The sequence below is a fragment of the Ziziphus jujuba genome, chromosome 4, assembly GCF_031755915.1.
Source record: "Ziziphus jujuba cultivar Dongzao chromosome 4, ASM3175591v1".
NCBI lineage: Eukaryota > Viridiplantae > Streptophyta > Magnoliopsida > Rosales > Rhamnaceae > Ziziphus > Ziziphus jujuba.
The window spans coordinates 12,118,531-12,138,947 of NC_083382.1; the positions used below are offsets into that span (position 1 = coordinate 12,118,531).

Here is a 20,417-nt window from a genome sequence, read left to right on the forward strand (position 1 = left end):
TCAACATTAATCTCAATGGAGCCTTCTTTCAAATTTTTCTATAATTACTTGGCGCTTAATATCCTAATAATGCTTTTGTCCCTCTCTTATCCTCATAAAGCAGCATTCTCTTATAGATGCCATGACCATGAGACGGTTGCATTGTTTTAGTTCAAGCAATCCTTTGTTATTGACGAAAGTACTTCTAAATATGTTGCATCGTATCCAAAGGTTTCATCTTGGAATAGCAGCAAAGATTATTGCATGTGGGATGGCATTGATTACAATGAGGATACTGGTCATGCCATAGGCCTTGACCTCAGTAGCAGCCTCCTCTTTGGTTTTATCAACTCCAGTAACTCCCTCTTTTGTCTTGTTCACCTTCAAAGACTCAATCTTGCCGACAATTGGTAACCTCGACCAACTTATGAACTAGACCTTTCAGGCAACAATTTAAGTGGTCCCATCCCTTCCTTAATCGGTAACCTCTCTTTGTTAACTACTTTAAACCTTGAATTTAGTAATTTGGAAGGTTAGATTCCCACCTCATTTTATCAACTTATGAATTTTGAGACTTATCTCCTGTCTGTTAATTAGCCAAGTGGTATGGTGGATCTAGAAATGTTTCTTTTGCTAAAAAAAATTATCATTTCTTTCTTTGTTGGACAACAATTTATCATTCATTTCGAGTTCCATCAGTTCAAACACAAGCACAACCATTGCACAGTTACAAATTCTACACTTGGATTTTTGAAAACTAACAAAGTTTTCTGATTTCCTCCAGAGCCAAACCAAATTGTTAGAACTTAGTTGATACAATTGCTGCATTAAAGGATGAATACCCACATGGATATTTAATAATTCAAGTTTAAAAATACTTAGACCTTAGTTTTAATTTCCTAATTGGTTTTGATTAATCTACAGTGTGTTTCAACCCACACTTTAACGATAACAATCTTAAAGGATCTCTCCTAATTCCATCACCATCCATCGTTGATTATGACATGTCAAACAATGCATTGGAAGGCAAAATTCCTCCTTTGTTTTGCAATCTGACTTCACTTAGTTCCCTTTATTTGTCTAACAACAGTTTTAATAAAGCTCCCTTCGTATTTAGCAAACTTAAGTAGTTATCTTTATATCCTAAGATTAGAACAAAACCACTTTGACGGAACTATTCCAGATATAGGGACAAATGGATGCAACATTGGGGCAATGATATTAAGTGCAAACCGGTCTAAAGGTGAGTTACCAAGATCAATGGCAAACTGTAAAAGGCAGAGCAATATTCCCAAAGTTGCACATCATTGATCTCGCTCACAACTCTTTCTCTGGATGTCTACCTTATGACTACTTCCAAAAATGGGATGCCATGAAAGTTTTTGGAGAGCATGACCATTCTGTTTCTGTTGAAATTACAATAACAAATAAAGGCATAGCCAGAGAATATTGGGAGATCCAAAAATCATTGAATTTGTTAGATCTTTCAAACAACAGGTTTGAAGGAAAGATTCCAGTGTTGATAGAAAATCTAAAAGGTCTTAATTCACTCTACCTTTCCAACAATTTACTCGTAGGTCACATCCCATCGTCTCTTAGGAACCTTTCTAAGTTAGAAGCATTGGACCTTTCACGTAACAATGTCAGGACCTGTCCAGGATTCTTTCCTGTAACCCTAGACAAGTCCTGATTCTAGGGAAACACTACCAGATCCTCCAATGGAAAATCCGGCAGCATCTCCTCTAAAGGTTGGACTTACCACAAAATTTCCTGCACAGAAAACACACTTCTAATGATATCTCCTTATTCCTCCCACCTGACTACAAAAATTTCCACAATTAGCAGCACTTCGATATCAAACTATAACAATATATATACAATAGAAACGAACTAATAAGTAAAGAACAAAAATTTACCTTTAAATGTCCACGTCCGCCCATACCACCCACTTAGTGCCATACATTTACAATATATTTCAAATATAGTTTTACAAACATACCAATGTGTAATATAGAAAGATAAAACAACCACCACATCAACAATAGTAATGATAACAACCATTTTAATGATAATAATAGTATTAATAAACTTGCCCGAGGGCTATCATGTTACCATACATGCCTGAGGGCTATTATACTTATCTGAAGGTAATCACCTGTCCAAGAGCTATCACATAACCACACCTGCCCAAGGGCTAACTCACCTGCCTAAGGGCTATCACTTGTCCAAGGACTATTATACTTGCTCGATTGCTATCTTTCTTGCCCATAGGCTGTGATATTTGTCCGAATGTACTATATGATAATGATAATAATAATAATATTAATAATAATAGTAACAATAATCACAAAATACTAATAATAAAAATAGTAGCAACAATGATAAATTAATGATAATAATAATAATAAATAATGAAATTAATACTAAAAATAATCATAATAAATAATAATAACAATTACAGTAACAACAATAATAATAGCAATATTAATAACAAGATTAATATTAATAATAGTAATGATGAATAAAGCAATTAAGTATAATGCTAGAAAATTAGATTATGAATGGATAAAGATAATATAAGGTAAAATAATATTTCAAAATTCATAACATGTTATGAAACATACACTTGTATCGGAGGTACCCTCCAATATGCTACGCGATTCATAATTCCAGCTGTCGCTGGCACCCTGCTACCAATTTAGTCTGGGGTTGGTTGCCTATATTGGTCGTCCAGTCCCCTGGACTCATAGGCAATATAGTTACGAGGCTAACTCTTCATGGACCACATCAGATCATCACCCCTGTACGGTATGATACATTCAAACATAATATAATACAACATACATTTATATATATATAAATATTAAAAGATACCTGATGCACCATACTATATACCAGTGATGCCTTACGATACTCAGCGTCCCAAAGCACCGCCTGACGAGAGGTTAAAGAGAGAAACCTACATCCATGCCGCCCTAGCATCCCAGCAACGTCGATGCTATAATCCTCAATTCCAGCCATGGATGAGGGTGGCTATGGTCAATATCAAACTTGCCTACCCTCAGTCCAATGGCAACCACGGGAGAGTATAAACCTGCATGCTCATAACAATCCGCCTGCGCGCTAATTACATCAACAACTACAGAACACCGGTACGTGTATGGTGCATCGAAAATCGATAAAATTTTATAATAATATAAAATATCAAATTTTAATAAAATAAAATCAAATTGTACACTTTTACCTATTTCATGAAATTCCATATTATCTTGTAATCCATTATCTCAATTACATCAAATTGAATATTTCAATTTCTACCACCATAATACCAAATCCATGCATAAATAAATAGTTAAACACATCAATATATTTTTTATTACAATAATTCAATATAATCAATATAATTAATTTCTCAAACCTTCAAATCAATTTATACCAAAAATTTCACTAAAACCACGGAATAACTTTCATACAATAATAATTTATATCACATAAAAATAACACACAATGTGTGCGTGTGGACATATATATATATATATATATATAACATCTTCATATACTTATTCACACACACATATATGTACAACTTTCTAATAATTATGTGCACTTTCACATATGTACATATATATACTCTTATATATATACAAGCATATACATATATGCACGATTATATATATACATACATACATTTACCCATGGATGTCTATAAATATATTTACATCTGTGCAGTTATACATTTAAAAATATATAAACACACACACACACACATATATATATATTTAAAAATTCCTCAAAATAGTAAAATTCAAATATCCATCCAAAATTTACAAACTATATGTCAAATAAGAGCTTGAGGAATGAGGATCAAGGATACCTAACTTAATCTTCCATATCCCCTTGCCAGTGACCCGAAAATGAGAAAGATATCTCGGCCGAACTTCCGTTCAACATATCTCTCAATCCGTTTGAAATTTCAACAAATGGAGGTCATTTTTTAGATCAGAAGATCCAAAATAGGGGGAAGGACCAGTCACACAGCCAGTAGCCACCGGAAAATCGGCTAACAAGGAGAACGCTGGAGGTAAGCGTTGGCCACCGATCCCCGTGCATTTGTCAGCCAATCGGCTGGAGATTCGGTGACCAAGCTCGTCTAGCCGTGGGCCATCAAGTCGTCCGGCACATATGGCTGTTTGATAGGCGAAAAGGGTGCAATCGAGAACGGGCCGAGTGGGAGGAGAGGAGAAAAAAGGAGAGAGAGGAAGAAGAAGAAAGAAGAAGAAGAAGAAAGAAGAACAAGAAGAAGAAGAAGAAGGGAGGCTGTTTTCCCCCACATGCCCCTAAAAGAAAAGAAAATTAAAAATAAAATAAAATAAAACAAAACAATAAAGTATTAATATAATAATATAAAATGATAAAACAATATTTTATTAGGGATGATATGTGGCACTTGATAAATGTGACATGTGGTTCATCCTAACTAGTGACACATGGCATGAATCAAAGATTTTTTAAACATTTTATGATCTTGTAAAATTAGTCTTAGGAAAAATATATATAAATTTACAGACCTGTAACTTTAAACCGTATATCCAAATTAGGCATGCCACTAGTCTACAGACTCGTATTGACGAGCACTTTCATATAACATGTGGATCAACACCAATATGTATGTAACTAAAAAGTCAACATCAAACTCGTTGACCAATCCAGATCGTATCTTGTTTTGCTTATAACTTTTTAAATCGTAGGTCCATTTTCGACATGCTACTATTCTACGAACTCGGATCGACATGTACTCTACAATGGTATCTCGATTAACAAAAAATTTCATCCAAAGTAAAAAGTCAAAATTTAACCCCCCTTGGTCAATGACGATCAAACCCGATCAACGTGAAAATTTCCAATGTGATTTGGAATGGGGTGTTACACTGCTTAATTTTCTTGAAATTTTCAATGTGGTGCTTAATAACCTCATTGGGCCTTGCAAGGCAACCAATTTGACACATTTCTGGACAACTCATATGAAGGAAATGCAGGTTTGTGTGGGAAGCCATTGTCAAAGGAATGTGGAGACCTGAAGTACTTACAACCTCCATCTTCAAGTACAGTTGAAGAAGAAGATGAAGAGAAAGAGTCTGCATTGGAATTTGGTGGAAACCAATAGTGATGGGGTGTGGTTGTGGGTCAGTCATTGGGATTGTGGTTGGTCATTTTGTAATTAATAGGATATATGATTGGTTTGCTTATACATTTGGGATTAGGCTACCAAAGAATAAAGTAGCTGCTCTGCATAACTAGTCTTTTTGCTTTTTCTTATTAGTATTGCAATTTACATATAGTTTTTTTTTCTTCATTTATATGTATAATAGATAAGTAGCTTATTTTTGGCAAAACTATTTTATATTTTTAAATGTGAATTTTTTTTCTTTTCTTTTTTTGTTCATTTTTTTTTTTTGTTTTTTTTTGCATTTTTTGCATTTTTTCTTTGATTTTGTTTGTAATCCCTCAAAAACTACTCTCTTAGTGGAGAGGAGGTGTTTTATAATAAATCAACACTTTCTTTGTTGTTTTCATATGGCATTTTCTAAAAGTTTCTACTTATATTTATTTATTTTCTAGGTAAGAAAAGTAGCTCCTTTAAAGCATGGAATTAGAGAAAGATAAAGTTCAAAAAATGATTGAAAACAACAGCAATTTCAATCTCTATTCAAATAGAGATTATGAGTACTTTAAAGACTTAATTGTTTGGAATATTATTATTGTTGATCAAAATTGTGTGCATATACATATCAAGCTCATTCTATAAACTGTCGATCTCTTCAAAATAAAAAATATCTTGTTAAAAACACATACTTATGGAGTCCAATTCATTTTATTACTTAATGTGCACTCTTATGCTTTTCCTACTCCGTCTTGTCTATTTTATTACTTTAAAACACAATTCTCTTTTATGCACCCTAAGTGCCATGACCATGAGAGATATGTTTTAATGCGATTCAAGGAAATATTTATCATTGACAAGAAATAGTGTGTTTCTGGTTATCAAGTTTCATCATATCCAAAGTTTCCATCATGAAAAGTTGATGAAGATTGTTGGTCATGAGATGGCATACATTGCGATGAAGATACTGGTTTTATCATGGAATTGACCATGGTAATGGGCACGTCTATGGTTTCTATCAACTCTACTAGCACCCTTTTTCATCTTGTTGAAAGCCTTAACTTTCCAACAACTATTTCAACTTCTCCCAAATCCAAACTGGTTTTGTTCATCTTTCACAGCTCATATTTCTCAACCTCTCTTGTTTGCATTTATCTGATCAAGTCCCAAATGAAATCCCACAGCTATGAAAACAACAAAATTTGAACCTAGAACATTCCACTTTCATACGCTTAATATGGAACCTAACAGGCATGAAAATGCTTGTTGTATAGCAATATTAACATAGGATCCACAATTCCTGACATGCTAGCAAATTTATCTGTTTAACAACTCTACATCTTGAAGATTCTGGCTCATATGGTGAATTTCTAGCTCAAACTTTTCAGTTTCCAAATCTAGAGTTTCTTAAAATGTTGCACAACCAAAAACTCAAAGTCTACTTACCATAATTTCATTGGGGCAGTACCCTCAAACATTTGATGCTCGCGGATACAAGTTTTTTTGTTATGCTACTTGCTTATCTTGGTAACTAATGGACGATTTCTGCACACGTGATGTTGCCTGCCTTTTCTTGTTTCTCACGTGAGATTGCTTTATATGATATGTGGAAGTTAGAAAATAGTTTTTTCCACTCGAATATATATAAATCGGGACCCATATATGTGAACGATGGGAGAGGTGCTCTTTGGCTTCGAAATGAAAACAGAGCATTGCTGAAAGGTTTTCGTAATAGACCCAAACTTATCTCTTGTTGCTATGAAGAATAGTGGGTGTGTGAAATGCTTGTATTCTTCTCTTGATCAATGAAATCTGAACTCTCTTTTATGGGCCGGTGGATGTAGGTTGCTAATAACCGAACCATGTAAAATATTTATGTTGTTGTCTGTGTCTTCATATGAGTTTCTGGTATGTTTTCTTATTTTACATGATAGCTCTACTTTTTATATTATCTTTGCTCGTTAATTTTGATCTTTGACTTGATCAACTATCTGATCAGTTTTCATCTTCAATAGTTTTGAAACTTAGAAATATAATCAATTTTCAACTATCTGGGCAAAGCATCGTTGCCATTAGATTCAACCTTGGCAATGATGGAGGTGGAGGAGGGCTTCTGAAACTTGCACCTCCATTTCTAAGTTCTTTAAGAAATATGCAGCAAAGAACGAAAAATAATAAAATAAAGATTTTGCCCTATCACTAGCGATTACTCCCGATCCGAAGCACCCTAATCAGGTCTAACGGGAGCCTACTGAGGAGTCAATCCGCTTCAAAGGAAGCAACTTAGGGCCTGTTTGGCCATTAGGTTTTAAAACAATTTTCTGTTTTATAAAATAAAAAACTGTTTCCAAAACAAAAGATTACCTATTTGGCCATCAGTTTTCAAAAACAATTTTAGAAAACAAATTTAAAAAATAAAATAAAATTTAGAAAACATTAAAAATGATGTTTTCTGTTTCTTTTTTCTAATTTTGAAAACTGTTTTCAAACATCACTAGCCAAATACCATTGTTTTCAAAAAACAAATAAAAATGTCTATTTTTTTATTTTTAAAATAATGTTTTGAAAACTAAAAATAGAAAACATGGCCAAACAAGGCCTTAGGTTCCCTCCACCATAACGGTAGCCAACCAAGGAGGGAATCGTATCATGAAAGAGTACTGAAATTATTGATGATTACATATTAAAATTGTCAGGACTCGTCCAAAATTCCTCATCAGAGCCCTAGATAAGCCCTAATCCCAGGGAAACCCTACCAGACCTTCCAAAGAAAATCCGGCAGCATCTACCCTAAGGGTTGGACTTACAACAAAATTTTCTGCACAGAAAACACACTTCTAAAAATAATAATAAAATAATACAAAATTTGAAAAATTTTACAGGTCCATAACTTTTCAAAAAAATATCCAAATTAGGCGTACTGCTAGCCTATGAACTCGTATCAACTAGTACTTAACAATCATGCATGAGTCAAAGCTCAATTTCATAAGAATAAAAAGTCAACTCTGGCACCCTTGGACAATTCGGACCTCCATTTATTTTGATCGTAACTTTCAAATGGTAGCTCTGATTTCGACGTGCTATTAGTCTATAAACTCGTGTCGCTGCATGATTTGTAACGGTGCCTCAATTAACCTAGAATGCCATCCAAATCAAAAAGTCAACATTTGACCATTCTCGACAGTCAAACGCAACCAACTTGAAAATTTTCCAATGTATTTCGGGACGGAGTGTTACAAAAATATTGTTTCATCACGTCCCTTTACAATTTTCATTGATTCAAATAAAGTTATTAACTATTTTTAAAATCTATGCAAATTGAAGTGTAAAAAATAATTATCCAATAAAAAAATAACTACGCACAATTTACAGGGAAAAATATAATTATTCAATAATAGTTTATGGACTAAATAAAGGTTATTAAAAATAAAATTATATTAGATTAACTTTAAACTCATACATCCTTTTATGCCAGTAAGAGTCTGGTTTCCTTCACCCATTTAGATGATTCTAGATTTAATATCTTAATTACAATTTTTTTTTTTCAATCTCTAAACACTAGCTGTCCGTTCCTAGGAGAAATCAAGATAATGATAGATTTTTCTAGAGAGGTCTAAGTAGAGTCCGCATTGATATTTATCTTATTGATCCTTCTGAACTCGGTGATATTGATGGGCTATTCGAGTTTTATTATCAAATTTGGTCGTTTCTCCTAATAATTAAATTGAACACCAAAAGAAAAATGGAAATCAGTTAAAAAAAAAAAGTCTTCAATCAAACAAAAAGTTTTAGAGGACTATAATTTATGTATGACAAATCTTGACTACAGCAGAAAACAACTTAAATTACACCTAACACGCAAAATACAAATGCATCCAAGAAAATAGCAATTGTTAAATAATTAGAGAAATGTTTCCAAGTAAACAAGGAAATTAATAGGCAGTTTCGTCCTGTTGCCTTTATGATAAAAGTCAAATATATTGCAATTGTTGCAATCAATTTTCCAGTCCACCATTTTTCTATATATAGTAGGTCTCATACTCACCTGATTGTGTTTTGAATATCTGTACTTGGATATGGATGGAAGTGCACTGGAAATATCTCATATTGGTATATTGAATTGTACAAATACGCATTTTTGCTTTGATAGAGGCAATTTAGAAAAAAAAAAATGAAGCAAAACAAATCAAAGAAGCGATTGGTTTTTTCTTTTTTCTGCCTCCACCCAAAAAAAAAAAAAATCGAGAATTATCATCTTAGACTTCTATTTAGAATTTCACCATTCAATTTATTACCATTAAAAAAAAAAAGGAAAAATCAAAAGAAAACAAAACCAACAACGACAAAAAGTAAATGAATAAATGCTTTGGAGTCAACTGGTGTATATATATATATATATATATACACACGTAAAACATTATGAGGTATAGCCTAAACAAAATCATCATATAACTTTAAGAACTCTTGCTAAAAAATAATAATAATAAAATAAAATACAAGTTACGGAAAACTCCAAATTATTATGACATATTGCCTGAGCTTCAATATCTCCATGGAAACCTCTGCATCTTCCTCCTCCTGCGTTTTTGTTTCCACTGGCCAAGGGTCTTCACAAACCAATCATGCTTCTTGGTTGCATATATCTGCCCAATAACCACTCCAATTACTAGTCCACTAACATATGCCGGCACGATTGTGATCCAATAAAACTTCAATGCGGACTCTGCATCTTGTTCATCTTCAAAGCCTGAAGGTGGTACTGAACTTTCACACTTTTTTGGCAATGGATTTCCGCATAATCCAATGTTCCCCTCATACGAACTGACATCGAATGTGCTAAGCTGGTTAAGTTGGGGTATAGGTCCAGTGAGATTGTTATGAGCAACCTTAAACACACTAAGAAATGTCAATTGTGCAAGTTGCTGAGGGATCTGTCCTGAGAGCTTGTTGTTGGAAAGATCAAGTGATTCAAGCTCCGTTATATTTCCCAAGGTTGATGGGATTTTACCAGTGCGAATGTTGTTGGAAAGGTTAAGGACATGAAGCCCTTGTAAAATCCCCAAACTCTCTGGAATTGATCCTTCAAATCTGTTACTTGAAAGGTCAATGACTGCAAAAACTTCTTGAACCTTTTCATAAAGCATAACCCTTCCTTTGTTTGTTATGGTTATTGAGTAAGCAAATTCATCGCTCCATGTTACAGCCTTTACATCAAAACTGAAGTTTGCCACCAGATACGATGAATTGGCAGGGTCTTTAAATCTCATGGCCTCCAAATTTTTTAAGAATTCAGATGACAATTTACCTGCAAAACTGTTATTGGAGAGATCAAAAACATGGAGACTAAAAAACCCAGGATAGCTAAGTTCCCTAATCACTCCATGAAGATTGTTAGATTGCAGTATAAGTAGCCTTAAGTTTGGAAGAGTCCCTAACCATGAAGAGAAAACATCATTGAATCGGTTATTCCCGAGATTGAGAACTTCAAGCGTCATACAATTGGCCAACATTTGTGGTAAACTTCCTTGGAACTGATTGTGTCTTAGATCAATCATTCTCACATTGCTTCCATTTGCACACATTTGGGGAATGCTACCACGAAAATGGTTGTTACTCATATTCAAGACCAGTAAAGTGTTCCTGAAATTTTCCAAACATTTTGGAAGCTTACTAGTCAACTGGTTATTTGACAAATCAAGCACTAGAAGCGAACTCAGATTGCAAAAGAAGGGTGAAATTTGTCCACTCAGTTTGTTATTTGAGACATGGTACTCAATGGTGGATGGTGGAGGAATTGGTAACTGGCCTTTTAGTTTGTTGAATGAAAGATCTAAGCTGATCAAGTGAACCCAAGCGATGAAAACTGGAGTTTGTTCAAAGCCTGTCAAGTAGTTGTCAGAAATGTCGACATTGGCCATAATCTGCATTTTCAGGTTCCATATCCATTTAGGTATTTGACCATGTATCTTGTTTCCATGCAAAACCAACCACTCTAATCTATGTTGATACCTTACAAAATAAGGGAATTCGGTTAAATTGCATGAAGCCAAGTCTAAACTTCGGAACCTTGGAACAGTTGCATTCATATTGCTAGTTTGAACAAGTATGGATAACTTGTTACGCCCTAATAAAAGTGACTCTAAATTTTTCAAGCCAAGAAACACGTCAAAGTACAGTGTGCCACTCAATTCGTTGTCTTGAAGAGAAAGGTATGTAAGGTTTGTGAGGTTTTGAATAAAAGAAGGGATTTGACCCGTCAAATTGTTCATTTGAAAGTCCAAATAAGTGAGGCTAGTTAGTCTATCAAGGGAAGATGGGATAAGACCATGCAGTTTATTCATTCCAAGATTTAAATGAGTTAAAAGGGTAAAGGTTTCCAACCAAGATGGAATTTCACCAGTGAATTGATTGTCACCAATCCATAACACAGAGAGTTGGGTTAGGTTTTGAAGAAAAGAAGGGATTTGACCCTCAAAATTGTTTGCTGCGAGGTTCAAATCGGTAAGCCTAGTTAGTTTGCCAAGGGATGATGGGATATGGCCATGCAAGTTATTTGAATAAAGTCCAAGATCAGTTAATCGGGTTAGTTTTCCAAGCCAACCTGGAATTTCACCAGTTAACTGACATTCTTTTAGACGTAACTTGGTGAGCTGGGTGAGGTTTTGAAGAAAAGAAGGAAATTGATTTACCTCAAAATTATTTCCTGAGAGGTCCAAAGAAGTAAGCCTGGTTATTTTACGGAGCGAAGATGGAACCAACCCAGAAAACCTACATGCTCCAAAATCTAACTGACGCAGGAAATGAAGGTTTTCAATGGAAGAGGGTATTTTTCTAGAAAAACTTGTGTTGTGAAGTAGCAATACCTCCAAAGAACTATTAGAGTGAAATTCAGGTAGATAACCTAAAAGACGAGGGTTGTTCCTCATATTAAGAACTTGTAGGTTTGGAAGTTGAAAAATTCCGTTTGGGAACTGTTAGAGTTAGTGACCCGAATTCTTGTTGACCCGACCCAAAATTTGGCTCACCTTTGTACCAATCTTTCGATATTGGATTTGCTTCTCCCTGCCCGTGGTTTTTCCCGTCAAGGGTTTCCACGTAAATTGTGTGTTTGTTCTTCGTTTTCTTTGTTTCCGTTGCTATTTGTTTTTCTCCCAATTCTGTAACAAGTGGTATCAGAGACGCGTCGATCTATTTGGGAATTTTTTTCTTTCGATCATGGCAACAAAGTTCGACATTGAGAAATTTGAGCGCAACATGAGTTTCTCCATGTGGCAAGTCAAGATGAAGGCGATTTTGACACAGAACGGTTTACACAAGGCGTTGGTTGGCAAGGAGCAGATGCCGTCTTCGTGGGATGCCGAAAAGAAAGCTAAGGTTGATGAGCGTGCCCTATCCACCATTCAGCTATGCTTGTCCAATGAAGTTTTGAGGGAGGTCATTGATCAGAAGACAACAAAGGACTTATGGGACAAGTTGGAATCTTTGTACATCACAAAGAATCTCACAACGAAACTGATTGCGAAGCACCGTCTATACACCCTTTCTATGGTTGAAGGTACATCTATTAAAACACACATAGATGACTTTTCTATTATTTTGTTGGATCTGGCAAACATGGACATTAAATATGATGATGAAGACCAGGCCCTAATGCTACTGCGTTCCTTACTTCCATCGTATAAAAATTTTAGGGAGACTTTGATTTACAGTAATAAAACCCTAAAATTGGAGGACGTGAAAGCTTCTTTATATTCTAAGGAGTTGTTTGATAAGGAGTTGACCAGCAGTTCGGATAACAATAATTTTGGGAGTTCCGGAGGAGAGGGTTTGATTGTTAGAGGTAGAACATCATCTAGAGATCAAAATAACAATGGTGGTAGTCGGCCAAGATCGAAGTCAAGGTTCAGAAACCTTATTTGTCACTACTGTAAGAAAAAGGGGCACATCAAAACTGAATGTCGTAAGCTTCAGAATAAAAATAATGAAGAGTAAGGAACATGCCGAAGCCAGTGTCGCACATGAGGAAATTGAAGATGGAGATGTTTATTCAGTGACTGAGGATAGTTCGGGCAAGCAGGGATGGATTTTGGATTCAGCCTGTTCGTTTCACATCTGTCTCCATAGGGATTGGTTCTCTTCTTATGTTCCGGTGGATAAAGGTGTTGTGCTGATGGGAGATGATCATCCTTGCTGTGTCATCGACATTGGAACTATAAGGGTGAAGATGCATGATGGAATTATCAGAACACTATCTGAGGTACGTCACGTTCCAGATATGTCTAAAAATTTAATTTCTTTATCTGCTTTGGACAAGTCTGGTTGTTCTTTTTCTGGTGGAGGTGGAGTTTTGAGGGTTCTGAAGGGTGCTTTGGTGGTGATGAAAGCTAGCCTGGTTGGTACATTATACAGGCTACAGGGTTCTGTGGTCATGGGGTCGGCTGCTGTTTCAGTGTCCATGTCAGATTCGGATGTTACTCGTTTGTGGCATATAAGATTGGGCCATATGAGTGAGAAAGGTTTGGCGATGTTGAGCAAACGGAGTTTGCTTGGTGATCGGAGTATCTCGAAGTTGGAGTTTTGTGAACATTGTGTGTTTGGGAAGCAGAAGAGAGTTAGCTTCAGTACTGGAATTCACAAAACCAAAGGTACTCTAGACTACATTCATTCAGATCTTTGGGGACCCGCACGTACTGCTTCTAAGGGTGGTGGCAGATATATGTTGACCTTCATTGATGATTTCTCCAGGAAGGTCTGGGTATATTTTTTGAAGCACAAGAATGACGTATTTGCTATCTTCAAGCAATGGAAAGCTTTGGTAGAGAAGCAGACGGAAAGAAGGGTGAAGCGCCTTCGTAAAGATAATGGATTGGAGTTCTGTGATGGTGTTTTCAATGAGTTTTGTAGAAACGAAGGGATTGTTAGACATCTCACAGTTAGAGGAACTCCGCAGCAAAATGGTGTGGCTGAGTGGATGAACAGAACTCTTATGGAGAAAGTCCGATGCATGCTGTCGAATTCTGGGTTAGCATAGGAATTTTGGGCAGAAGCAGCTGCTACAGCTTGCTACTTAGTGAATCGTTCTCCATCGGCAGCAATCGATTGCAAGACTCCTGAAGAGGTATGGTCAAGAAAACCTGCTAATTATTTAGATTTGAAGGTGTTTGGATGCCCTGCCTATGTTCATGTTAATGATGGTAAGCTTGAGCCTAGATCGAAGAAGGGCATATTTCTTGGTTACCCGCAGGGTGTAAAAGGATACAGAGTTTGGCTTCCTGATCCAAAGTCATCTAAGGTTGTGATTAGCAGGGATGTTGTGTTTGATGAGATGGCAATGCTGCATCCAAAAAAGGAGCTCGTTGTTTCAGACAGTATGCCAAAGCAGGTGGAGTTTAGGGTGGAGGAAGTAAGTACTTCACAGAATGGTTCCGTTTCAGGCCCATTTGAGACACCCACTCATGTGGAAGAAGAGAGAATTGAGGAGGTGCAGGAGCATTCGATTGCCAAGGATAGACCTCGCAGGGAGATCAAGAAGCCCTCTAGTTTAGCTGACTATGTCACTTTTGCTTGTGTTGCAGCACAGGAGATCGAGAGTCCCAGTGATCCTTGCAACTATTATGAAGCCATTTCATGTGAGGATTCTGCAAAGTGGTTAATTGCTATGCAGGAAGAGGTGGAGTCGCTTCATAAGAACCACACTTGGGAGTTGGCATTACCTCCAGAGGGTAAGAAGATTGTGGGATGCAAGTGGGTCTACAAAAAGAAAGAAGGCATTCCTAGTGTTGAAGATGCGAGGTACAAAGCACGTCTAGTAGCGAAGGGGTATTCACAGGTACAGGGAGTTGATTTTAATGATATATTTTCCCCTGTCATTAAACATACTTCTATTCGTGCTTTGTTAGCGCTAGTTGCTATGCATGATTTGGAGTTGGAGCAACTAGATGTGAAGACCGCTTTCTTGCATGGTGAGCTTGAGGAGACAATTTATATGCAGCAACCCAAAGGTTTCAAGGTTGAAGGAAAAGAGGATCATGTGTGTTTGTTGAAAAGGTCCTTGTATGGTTTGAAGCAATCCCCTCGTCAGTGGTACAAGCGGTTTGATGGGTTTATGGTTAGCCATGGCTATTCTAGAAGCCAATATGATAGCTGTGTGTATTTTAGGAAGTTGGAAGATGGCTCATTTATCTATTTGTTGCTTTATGTTGATGATATGCTGATAGTGGCCGAGAAGAAATCCGATATCAACAGATTGAAAGCAGAATTGAGTGGTGAATTTGAGATGAAAGATTTGGGAGCGGCAAAGAAGATTCTTGGTATGGAGATTGAGAGAGATAGATCTGTAGGTAAACTTTTCTTGACTCAAAGATCTTTTGTTGAGAAAGTTCTGGAGCGTTTTGGAATGAAGAACGCTAAACCTGTAAGTACTCCATTAGCTACTCATTTTAGATTGTCTGCTGATATGTCACCACAGTCGGATAGAGATATTGAGTATATGTCACATGTTCCTTATTCTAGTGCTGTTGGTAATTTGATGTATACTATGGTGTGTACCCGTCCTGACATTGTACATGCTGTTAGTGTTGTGAGCCGGTATATGGCTAATCCTGGCAAACAACACTGGCAAGCTGTCAAGTGGATTCTAAGGTACTTGAGAGGCACTACTAACACTTGTTTAGAGTTTGGTGGAAGTAAGGAGGGTGTAAATGGATATGTTGATGCAGATTTTGCTGGGGACCTTGATAGAAGGAGGTCCACTACTGGTTATGTATTTACTATTTGAGATACTTCTATCAGTTGGAAGTCTGTTTTGCAAGCAACAGTTGCACTATCAACTACAGACGCTGAATATATGGCTATAGCTGAAGCGGTGAAAGAAGCTATTTGGTTAAGGGCGTTGATAGGTGAGTTGAGCTCTGAGCAGGAGAGTACGATCATCAATTGTGATAGTCAGAGTGCTATCTATCTCACTAAGGATCAGATGTTTCACGAGAGGACAAAACATATAGATGTTCGGTATCATTTTGTATGTGATGTTATTGCTCGTGGAGATATTGTTGTTAGCAAGGTGAGTACTCATGATAATCCTGCTGACATGATGACCAAGGCACTTCCAGTAGCCAAGTTTGAGCATTGCTTGGACTTGGTTGGTGTTTGTTGTTGAGCTTTGCCTTTAGGGGCTTTTGTGGAAGAGGATGGCAACTTTTATCGAAGATTGGAGTTTTGTATGTTTTTTTTATTCCTTATATGGAATTCGTGTCAAGGTGGAGATTGTTAGAGTTAGTGACCCGAATTCTTGTTGACCCGACCCGAAAAGCTCGCGGTGCGACCCATTTGGTGAAACTAATTTTGGAGAAAAATTTGGGGCTCTGTGGTGGAAGCAGAGGTCTCGGGGTAATTGGGCTGTAATTGGGGTTTTTAGGGGTATCTCAAAATTTGGCTCACCTTTGTACCAATCTTTCGATATTGGATTTGCTTCTCCCTGCCCGTGGTTTTTCCCGTCAAGGGTTTCCACGTAAATTGTGTGTTTGTTCTTCGTTTTCTTTGTTTCCGTTGCTATTTGTTTTTCTCCCAATTCCGTAACAGGAACTCACCTTGCAATCCGCAATCACTTAGAAGTAAGGATGTTGATGAAGAGAAATTTGCCAAAAAGCTAGGCACTGTGGAGGATACGCCAACATAAGTAAGATGAAGTTGTTTCAGGTTTATTAAATTTCCAACCAACCTACTCAAATTTGGACTCTTCAATTCCAAATCATTGTAAGATAGATCAAGGAAAGACAGATTTGAGAGTCCTGAGATCTCAAATGGAACTTGACCATAAAAAGATGAATGAGAAAGATTGAGATATGTTAACCTTGAAAGATGACCCATTGCAGAAGGGATATGAGAGAAGTTAAAATCATTATCAGCAAGGTTAAGCCGTTGAAGTTGAGAAAGGTTGAAGAGCGTGCTGGTGGAGTTTATAGAACCATGAAGGAAACTACTGCTGAGGTCTAGAGCAACGACACGACCGGTGTCAGTATCGCACCCCACGCCATCCCATGAGCAGCAATCTCCATTCTCTTCTAGTCTCCAAGATGAAACTTTGGGATATGCAAAAGGATTTATAGAAGCAAACTTGTCTAAATTAAAGCTTTTCTTGAACTCTAACAAGGAAACGTTGTCATCATTATGGCAAAGTGGCTGCCCAAAAGAAGCAACGCAAGTGGTGATGATGAGAATAAGATGAAGCAGTGGTAGGAAGTCCATGATTTTTTTTTTTTTTTTTTTTTAGGATATTAATGTTTGATATTGATGGTGGGATGGGGAGGGAAATGGATGTCAGTTTTATAGAAAATAATGGAGTTGGAAAGATGGCCGATCCATTAATTAAAAGTAAAAAATAAGAATAAAGATAGCAAAACACGGTTTTGGACTAGCAGATAATTATCTAATATTGGACTGTAAAATACTGTTAATATATATAAAAAATATTATAGGGAGAAACATATTCTGTTAAGCACTTATCTAGATGATTGGTGCTCTTTCTCAAATAGGGTCTTCATACTTAAAAATATAATCACGACACTAATAAATGATCTTTTGTACTTTTGAGTAAATTTTAGGAGTGTTTTTCTTTTTGAGATTTGTACAATTGGTATGCAGATTTCAAATAGCTAGTAGAAGTAGATGGAAACAGAACTTACAAGTTGATGGCCGATTGAACTAGACTCTTTTTCCCAATAGGACTTATTTCTAAGAAAAAAATCATTTATCATCCTTGTTTCCAAATATTGTAATAATAAAAATTAAGCCACATTCTTGCATCGATCAATTACAACATTGGAAGTCATCTTAAAAACTTTATCAATCAAATTTAGATGGATGATATTTTTAAATTTAGGTTTTTTTTTTTCTTTAATTCCTTGCTCTATCATTATTGGAGGCCACATGAAATCTTTTTTTTTTCTTTTTTTTTTTGTTTTTTAATAAATTGGGAAGGGAGAAAATTCAACACCAAATTTTAATCTAGTACTTAGGGTTTATCTGTGATCATTATCAATTGAATTGTGAAACTTGAGCTAATTAAAGTAGATACTTTTAGATTATAATAACTAATAAAATAATTCAAGGAAAAAGATCTTAAGAAACTTGGTAATTGTCATACTATTGTCTACATGGTTTAGCATTAAGAAAACAATTGTTAAAAAAAATAAAATAAAATAAAAGGTTTGACCCATACTTTTACTACCCAAAATATATATTGTTGGAAAAGTCATTCTTGTATATATCGATTAAATTACAACATTGGAAGTCAATATGAAAAATTTTATCACTTGAATTCAAAGTAATCATATTTTTAAACTTACGCATTTTCTCTCTGATTCCATGCTTCAACACCATTGGAGGCCACATAAAACTTTTTATGTTTTATTTTTTTGTGTTTTTGACAAATTGGGGAGGGAAGATTTCAACACCATATTTTGAATTCACAACCTAAACGGTTATTACCAATTGTCATTGCCAATTGGGTAATCTAACATGAAACTTGAGCAAATTATTAAAATAAATACTTCAAAATTATAGTAACAAATAAGATAATTAAAAAAAATGATCGGAAAAAGTATGGTAATTGTCATAATATAATCGATATGGCTTGTCATTAAGAAAATATTGTAAAGAAAAAGAAAGATTAAAGGCTATAGCTTGGCCAATACTTTTATCACAACAAATAGGTATTGTTGGAAGATTCATTCTTGCATCGATCAAATTACCACATTTATATTTTTTAACTTAGGCTTTTTCTCTCTAATTCCATGTTTCAGCACTATTTGACGCCATAAGTTTTTTTTTTTATTTTTTTATTTTTTTATTTTTGGGGATAAATTTGGAAACGGGGATTTCAATACTTAGATGTTAAATTCAGAATCTAGGAGATATCACCCATGATCAACGTCAACTTGGCTATTTGACATGAAACTTGAGCTAATTGAATAGATATTTCTAGATTATATATATAACAAATAAGATAATTAAAGGAAAAAAGATCCGCAAAAGATTGGTAATTGTCATACTATAGCCTATATGGTTTGCCATTAAGAAAATATTGTAAAGAAGAAAAAATAAAGGCTTGGCCAATACTTTTAATGCCCCAAATATATATTGTTTGAACTAATCTGTGTATATATATATATTTTGTCTCCATCAAGCACTAAAATGAATATATTTATATATATATATGTAAAGCACCAACAGTTCCATGTAAACTCAACCAAAAAATAATAACGAAATAAATTTGGCCGCTAGATGTGCATAAATTCTTACTTTTTAGAAAAAAATTGATTGATGATTCACATTATGAAGTCTGAAAGTTATTGAGGATTACATATTGATATGTTGAATTATGCCCCTCGATTTGGTTTGTAAAGTCTATGTAAAATATATTATCCAGTAAAATATTTAAGATATATATGAAATTTTGAAATAAGTTACTCTTGTTTCTGTATGAAAAAGTTAGCAAACCTTCAAAGTAATATCTGAATGCCCATGGTAATATTTTAATCATAGTTTTTCAACCAAAATATAATAACAATTAAACAAAAGAAAATTATTTAAGAATTCAAAACAAGTCTAAAACAAACTGAAGGCCGGAAAGGCCAACCTTCAGCAGCATAATATGGGCCGTAGCTTAACGTTTTTGTTTTCAAAAGATAAAAGCCTTGCTTTTTGAAGAAGAAGAAGACCACCTATATATCAGCAACGTATAATTTGGCCATTGTGAAAATTAGGTTCAAAATGACAGTTTTACCCTGCATTAATGATGCGGCATTGAGGTGCACCGTTTTGTCTACTACCAGTTTCAATTTCATTCTTCTTCAACACTAGTTCTTGAAAATACAGCACCAAAAACAGCGGAATTTAAGGATTAATTCTTCTCAAACACATTTCTAAATAGCTCATTTGAAGGAAATGCATGTTTGTGCGGGAAGCCGTTGTCAGAGGAATGTGGGAACTTGTAGGACTGACCACCTTCATCTTCAAAAGTTGAAGAGGAGAAAGGGTCTCCATTGGAATTCGATTGGAAGCCAGTAGTGATAGGGTGAGGCTATGGGTTAGTCATTGGGATTTCAAAATCCAAAAGTTGGTCCAAATTTGAATGTTAAAGCCCAACGCCCATCTTAACCCACTTGATCTACAGAAAAAATAAAATAAAATAATCTTAGGAAAACTATAAAACACGAACTGGATTGTTTGTTATGTGATTGGTTGACATCATTTCCTAAGCCTCATTCATCCCTTT

General features: G+C 35.4%; 1 protein-coding gene across 1 annotated transcript; it reads right to left on the reverse strand.

Annotated features, from left to right (window-relative positions):
* Nucleotides 1–9,681: 9,681 nt before the first annotated feature.
* Nucleotides 9,682–17,386, reverse strand: LOC107416917 (receptor-like protein 33). The gene is made up of 2 exons (XM_048472496.2): nt 16,729–17,386; nt 9,682–12,041 (listed from the first exon to the last, which is right to left on the reverse strand). Exons 1-2 carry the CDS (start codon nt 17,384–17,386, stop codon nt 9,682–9,684), a joined length of 3,018 nt encoding a protein of 1,005 aa, XP_048328453.2.
* Between the last annotated feature and the right edge of the window lie 3,031 nt (nt 17,387–20,417).

Coding starts and splice junctions, on each gene's coding strand:
- LOC107416917 (XM_048472496.2), bottom strand. CDS start 17,386: ATGGACTTCCTACCACTGCTTCATCTTATTCTCATCATCACCACTTGC. Junction 12,042..16,728: donor AAGTGATTGCGGATTGCAAG/GTGAGTTCCTGT, acceptor CTCGTCTTTTAG/GTTATCTACCTGAATTTCAC.